A 7,895-nucleotide genomic window follows, 5' to 3' on the forward strand; every position below is an offset into this window, starting at 1 on the left:
TAGGCACGATTATTTTTAGAAGCTTTTAAAGTTCAAATTTTGTCAATATTTATCAAATTGAAAATTGAAAACGATTTTGTATTTAAAAACTTACAACATTTTCAATTTTTATAGCTAAAGATTGACAATTTAGAACAAGGTTCCACTTAAGCAGTTTTTTCCACAACTAAGAAATGTTATGAATACAGTTATTTTTTACAGACATTTTATGTTCAAATTTGGACAAAATTGCATGTTAATACAAATAATAACGTTTATCATTTTGTTGTAATTCAGTCCCAAAGCATCCCAATTTTACATAAGTACATTTAATATTTTTCCAGTATCAATGATAATTTAAGAATAATATCCATTCAACTTACCGGCAACCATATTAATAATAAGTAATAACAATATAAAATATCCTAAACTGACATACCGTCTCCGCTCAAAATCGCTTTTCGTATACAATGATTTGATATCATTGAATTCAAATTTAATACCATCCATTACAGCGAGACATCCATTACTGTTAGACACCTAATGTACTGTAGAGCGATATCCACTTACCCGCTTTTTTTATTGTGAGAATGTGTGCATCCCGAGACGGTAGCGTTCTGGTTTGAAGCCGCTAACGGACTCCAGCCCTCAGGTAATCGGCTGACGACCGTCATATATTATATTTATTTTGTGCCAACAACCAACAGGCCCCACATATTATAAACATTTATATATTTAGTTGGTACCAACAGGCCGCACATATTATACACATAAATATTTTAATATTACATTTTTTAACACAGCAACCAAGTGTATACATACCATTTATTGAAATTAATACTTTGCAATAAAGGATCACAAGAATGATTTGAGAAACTATTTAACATGTTATTTTAAGTTTGTTCCTGAGAATCATAACTTTGTTTGAATACGCTTACAATTAGTAAAGGCGTACTGCATCTGCTATGGAGAGGACGTCGGTTGCGTTCAAATATCCAATTTATCACGGCTGATAGTGGAATAACAATATTGTTAACTTCATGTATATTTCTTTATTGTTTCAAAGCACTGCAGCAATTTATAAATAACCTCATATTAAATTAAAAATTGTATCAACATTCATGCAAACACTTGACTTCCATCGGTAGATCATTGTAAAATTATTTTTGATGATATACCTCGTAAAAGGACAGCAATTAGGTATTCCCTACAATTCTTAGATTGTGAAACATTAGAACGTATTGTAATGGTGTGGAACACCATTACAGTTTTCATATTTTTATAGTTATAATATTACGTATAGTAGTTTACAGTTTACACTACAAATATATCACAGGCTCGCGTGTCATCTTTCATTTTTTCTGTAATATCAAGGAGTCCCACCATATACATTATACAGGTATAACTATTTTCAATTTCGATAAATAAACATCATCTATTATAATTATTACCGTTCCGCCTGCTAGACATACATCTTCCGAACTAGTCTCGTTCGATCCCGTGTATTGTTGATGCCAGGTCATAGGTAAAGTAAAATAATTTATATTACATTTATTTTATTTTAAATTTGGGTTAACATCCAAATCCTCTCACATTCCCCTGTTTGGTATAGATCCATCATTGCGTATAATAAATTACACACCTTATACCAGCAGTGATAGACAACAATATTTAATTGTTACAGCGTAACAGTATAATAATTTTTTTTTAAATTTTTTTTTTCTAGCATTAAGTTGTACGTATATAATATATATTGCATGTATATATTATTAATTCATTTTTTGTGATAAGTTTCTCATATCTCGTGAAATGATGATGATAATCAAAATAATTCTTGCTCACTATAAGTACCATTTAGCTAAGAATAATACGTTTAGTTGGCAACCCTTATCTAGATAGACCTATTGGTGCACCTTCTATAAAGTTTGACTTTGGTTCTTAAACAATAAAAATCAATTAGCTTTAAAATGTTTATCAATATTTCATCATTTATTTCAGTCAATTTCAAAATTTTGCACAATTTAATTCAACATTTCAATAGCGTTCGTATATTTTTATTCTTTGCATCTTATATATTGTACGGTCAATCCATATATCATATAATTAGGAGTAGAATTAATTTCCTTCAAGGTCCATAATAATATATAATATCACATTGATTATAGATTGTAATTTTTTTTTTTTAGTTATGGTAGGGCTCAGTACGTATATATTTATTATGTATATATTTTTTTTAAAACTGACAACTAATTAAACAATGTAATATTTGGATTCATATAAAGAATTCAACATAGAAGCAATCACTTTTGAATTCTGAAATTTTGAATTGCATAAAAAAATCTACATAATTTTATATTTTCATTAAGTTTAATATTATTCCCTGTATGGTATTTTGACCTCGAATCGTTGATGTATAAATTCACGAAAAGTAGGTGATGTATTTGAATTTGAGACACTGAGCTAGTATGATATCGAGTATATTAACCATTTATGTTCTTGTATGTAAGGATCAAAATACAATCATACAAATTGAAATGAATATTTCTTAAATTATTTGAAACAATTTTAAATTCATTAATCAGTTTTAAAAAGGCGACAATATCAACTACAGATTTTGAAATCTAGTCGAGTAATTCTTTAACTGTATCAGATACCTTGTATTTTTTTTTTCTGAAACAGTTTTGTTCTTCTAATGTTCAAGTTTAATCATCTACTTTTTACTTTATCATTTTTTTTTTAATTAACTTAATTCAATCAAATAGATATGTAGTTACTAAATTTTACTAGTTTTTGAAGGCGTCGGGAATAACAGGAATAATGGAAATTTTTACGCATACCAGTTTTGGACAAAATCAATTTTATTTAGTTTTTTGTTTTACTCAAAAACTCAAGGCTTCTCGTAAATTGTTTTAGTAGAATTTCAAAAATATTAATGATACATAGACGCAATTAATTTTTGTATGTATTTACATTTCAAAATTTTTCAGTTAGAAATTCATAAAAGTTTCTTTTTATAGTTTAAAATTGCAATGTTAAAAAAATATTAGTGTTATAGTTTGATGTTAAAATATAGAAACACAATTATTATTATTATATATTTTTTTGCAATTCCATTGATACCTGATTACTAAAAGAGTACACGATTACATTTGATTCAAATTAATGTTAAGATTCAATCAAAATTGTTAGTCTGATAAATGATATTGAATTCATTAAGTATTTAACATTTTAACTAACCGAGTAAAGTTATTTACTTATATGATATAGTTATAAAAAAAATAATGGAAGACGTTCACAATATAGTTTATTTTTACAGATATGGCGCGAGCATACAAATATTTTGTCGCGGGACGTAAGTATATAATACCATTATAGAAGGTATAAAAACTGATTTAAAAGTCTATTAAATTTATGTGGATAACATTTTTCTGTCTTTATAAAAAGTATAATTGTTAGGACCTATCATAATCTGGAAGATTTCCAATATTATGATGGTATAATTAATTAAAATTAAATCAGTTTCCGTTGAATACAAGCTCACCCACTTAACAAATCTAATACTAATTTATTTTGCAGTCAAAAATCCGGCACAAGAGATTATTAATAATGTGATTGGTAACTTTTGTAGTTTTAAATTGACTAAGCACGTAGAATTTCTGAGAAATGCTTTTGGAATGAAATACACTGTTTAAATATAACTTTTTTAATAATTTTAAGATAAATATAAATTGAATTGAATTGTATAAAACAATATTATATTATATTATATTACGAGTATATTATATTATACGTATTATGTGTATGAACTTGATTCTAATGATAAATATATTATACTACTACAATAATTTAAACTTAAATAAATGGTATGTTCATTCAACCCACGGGTTAATACCCGAAACACTGGTTTGTACTAAACTTTTCAGATGGTGCCATTTTAAACGATGTTTATTTCCTCAGCCGTTTTTATATCAAAAATATAATGTTTATAATTTAGGAATAGGTGGGTGGCGGCGCGAACTATTTTTATAAATGGGTCATCAACGTGTTCATTTGATCTACCCACCAGCATATTTTTACGAGAAAAACACATTAGGTAGTGGTGTATTTACAGTGTGTGAGCTAGGCGATATACCCCCCCTCCGAGAGCCATCTTTATTTATTAAAAAAAAAAATATTTTAAATGTTTTTTATAGTTTTAAGTGAAGTCAAGACCTATAAAAGTGTACTTTACAGAAAGGAGAGCTAACAAAAGGAGCCAGGGCCCAGGCAGACAGATATCCCCTAGGATATCTGTCCTCCTAGCTAATAATGTTTTAAATAGTTTTTGTCATATCAAACACTAGAAAAAAATCCTAGATAATATGCCCAGTGGTGTAGCTAGACTCTTTTTTCTGGATAGGCCCGATATTTTGATGTAAGGATTACCAATGAATATTTTTATTTTATAAAAACGTATCAGAGTACCGTATGTTATATATGTATTATAGGCATATTGCATGGATTTATTTTATGTTTTAAAACTAATACAGTATAAAATAGTAGAATAAAATAAAATTAATAAAATAAATGCAGCTTTATTAAAATATTTTTAGATTGAAAATTCCAATTTTCTTTTTTTCATTGATGCAAACTCGTCAATTACGGCAGATAGATTTTCTATGCATTTTCCACTTATTTCTCTATCAATAGACAGCAAGGTTAAATTATTTAGTGTGCTACTTGTCATCGTTGACCTTAGATATATGTTTGTATTCGTATGTTTTCATCGTCAAGAAACTCCTTTCTTCTGAAGCACTAGATACTGGAACTATCAAAACATTTTCAATAATTTTTGTTAATTATTCAAATCAAACTTTGTACTTTTTTACTTCTTGATATAATTCAAAAAGATCAGATACAGATAAAAATAATGTTTTTCCTAGTTGATATTGGCATTTTAATTTGGTAATAAATTCATTTGATCGATAAAATGGAAATGTTTCAGCATAACGGCAAATTATTTCACTGTCTTAAAATTTTGATGAATTTTGATCTAAAGCTTCTAAAGTTGCATACATATCAATATATCATCATTTGTATTAAAACGTCGGTTTATTACGAAATATATTACGCCTAAAATATTAAAAAATATTCTTTTTTGTTCTGTTTAATTTCCATCAGATGAATAAGCCATTCGCTTACCAGTAGTAATAGTTACATAATAATCGGCTAAAGTAATTGAATGTTGTCGTGTTCTATTTGATAATGACAAATTATCACTGGATGGCGTAGGTATTTTAGAATTTTGAGCAATAACCAATGATTGCTCATATAGTTCAAAAAACTTCTCATCATTACGTACCTCTAATATTTATTGCTTTGTTGCATTAATTAATAATGTACAACGTTTTACATCAAGAGTAGTTGATTGCAGGTTAATTGATAAGCAATTAATGATATTTAATATTTCGTATAAGCACACAATTATTATGATAACTTCAAACTTAACAAACTGTACGGCCAAACTCTTTGCCTCTGCAGCTTCTTGTTTTTTATTACTTTCTCTAAATGCATTAAGAACTTTTAGATTTATGTGTAAGTAATACATTGTTTCATTCATCTGTTGTTTGAAAAGAACACATACAGTTTTGTCCTTAAATTTATTTACATCATATCTGTCCACAATCGTACCTTTCCTATAGCTACCAATTTTTTAAGTTTTACATTTAGCTTTCCTTTTAACAGGTAGTGATCCTAATCACAGTCAGCTCCTCTGACTGTTTTCACCTCATGTATACAGTTTTTAAACCTTGTGTCAATCATAACATGGTTTATTTGATTAGTGTATCTACCATTAGGCGCTTTCCAAGTCCCCTTGTAGATCTTTGCGTGGGAACATTGTGCTTTTCACCACAAGGCCTCCCCCACTAGCAAAGTCAATAAGTCTAAGTCCGTTATCACTAGTTATGTCATGCATGCTATGATTGCCAATGGTTGTTCTGAATATGCTTTCCTTTTCCAATTTGGCATTAAAATCGCCTAAGACTATCCTGATTCTATTTCGGGAGGTCTCATTCAGGGTTTGTTCCAGATTCTCATAAAATTCGTCCTTTTCCTCAGGTGTTTTTTCTTCCGTAGGTGCGTGTCCATTCAGGAACGTGATATCAAAAAATTTTCCTTTAATCGTCATTGTTGATATCCTATTGTTAGTACTTTTAAATTCTATTACCAAAGGAACTATACTTTTGTGTACAGCAAAACCCGTTCCAAATTGTCTTCGACCATTACATTCTCCGTAAAATATAATTGTGTCTTGAAGATCCAAGGTGCGTTTGTCATTCCACCTAATCTCCCGCAAGACTGTCACTCCTAAATTATATCTCCTGATTTCTTTGACTAAGCATTGTGCTGCTCCAGGTTTGAAAAGTTTGAGAATGTTCCAAGTTCCAAAATATAAGCCAGGTTTCCGTTTTCCGGTCTTGTTCTCCAAAGCTCCACATATCCGAGGCAAGTTTATTGTTGTATCCTGAACAAGGTTGATTTCACATGGCAGGGTTGTTAGCCCTGCGCATAACCCCCAACCTGGAGGACCAGACTACCACAACCACTCAAGGTCATGGTAGAGCCATTTTTTTATTTTATTTATTTATTTTTTATTTTTTGTATTTTTTGTATTTTATTCTTGTATTTTTTTTCACAAAACAAAATTCTACACATTAGGTACATTTCTATTTAAAATATTTTATTTTATACCTGAGTTCGATAGCTGGCACGTCGTGGTGGACGTATTAGGTACATATTATGTAACTGAATAGTTCATACTGTAATCAAAAAATCTAAAAAAATATTAACACAGTTATTTTTTACAGACATTTTGAGTTCAAATTTTGACGAAATCACATATAAAAACTAAGAATAACGGTTGTAGTTAATTCGTTGTAATTTTAAAATATTATTTGTGGATACTTGAGACTTTTAAAGTACATTATTATATTGTATATAGTAAATACACAATTACATTTTCAAATGTAATTTTTTTGGTAAAAATATATTTAACCTATTGAAGTAGGTACTAATGCTTAATAATAAAATCAATTACTTAAATCATAATAATATCATACATATTACTTTTTAATATTATAGGCTGACGAACTGTCTTCGCTCAGAATCGTTTATCGTTTACAATGATTATTAATTTCAAATTTAACCGTTTCAGTGACTCCCTAGTGTCTAGACACCTAATGTACTATGTATAGCAGAATGTTACCCACTTACTCCCTTTTTTCTTTTTTAAATATTATCATTATTTCCATTTTGACAGTATTAATACTTACATGTTTCAATAGGTATGAATAAAAACAATTATATTTATCAACGATTATATCTTAAATCGTGGTTCAGTCTGAAGATTGAGAATCCTGATGGTTCATCAGGAAAGCTGATGACAGGTTGTACAACGGTATCCTCACGAGTTACACTAATATCAAAAATGTTTAAATTCAACTGTTTATTTGTATCTGATATTATCAAACTCCCAAATAGGTTATGAAAATCCCAAAAAGCGGAAGAAAAATTCACCCAGTACCAAAAGCCCGATTTGAATTTTGAAAACATATTTGAATATTCCTTTATCTCTTTTATAGATTATTAGATTATGTAGGAAATGGATTTGCTGTATTTTTTAATCAATAATATAGTACAAAATTAACTTTCTATTTTTTTCAAATTCACATTTTCTTTAGTGATACTGAAAAAAAAATTGTTTCCTACAAACACAGGCAAGATGCAAACAAATTCAAATATTTTTTTTTAGTTATAATTGGACTCCTAGAAGTTTATAATTTTTTTTCTTCCGCTTATTGGTCTAAACTCTAAATGTAAGAAAAAAACGACACGCTCTCCCCATTCTTATTATTGTTCGTAGTTATTTTACATAG

At 28.6% G+C, this 7,895-nt stretch overlaps 1 protein-coding gene across 1 annotated transcript; it reads right to left on the reverse strand.

Annotated features, from left to right (window-relative positions):
• Positions 1–5,812: 5,812 nt before the first annotated feature.
• Positions 5,813–6,576, reverse strand: LOC111038371 (craniofacial development protein 2-like). Its single transcript, XM_022321438.1, has 2 exons — positions 6,541–6,576; positions 5,813–6,484 (listed from the first exon to the last, which is right to left on the reverse strand). Exons 1-2 carry the CDS (start codon positions 6,574–6,576, stop codon positions 5,813–5,815), a joined length of 708 nt encoding a protein of 235 aa, XP_022177130.1.
• Positions 6,577–7,895: the final 1,319 nt, after the last annotated feature.

This window comes from Myzus persicae, unplaced genomic scaffold, assembly GCF_001856785.1.
Source record: "Myzus persicae strain clone G006 unplaced genomic scaffold, MPER_G0061.0, whole genome shotgun sequence".
In the NCBI taxonomy this organism is placed as follows: domain Eukaryota; kingdom Metazoa; phylum Arthropoda; class Insecta; order Hemiptera; family Aphididae; genus Myzus; species Myzus persicae.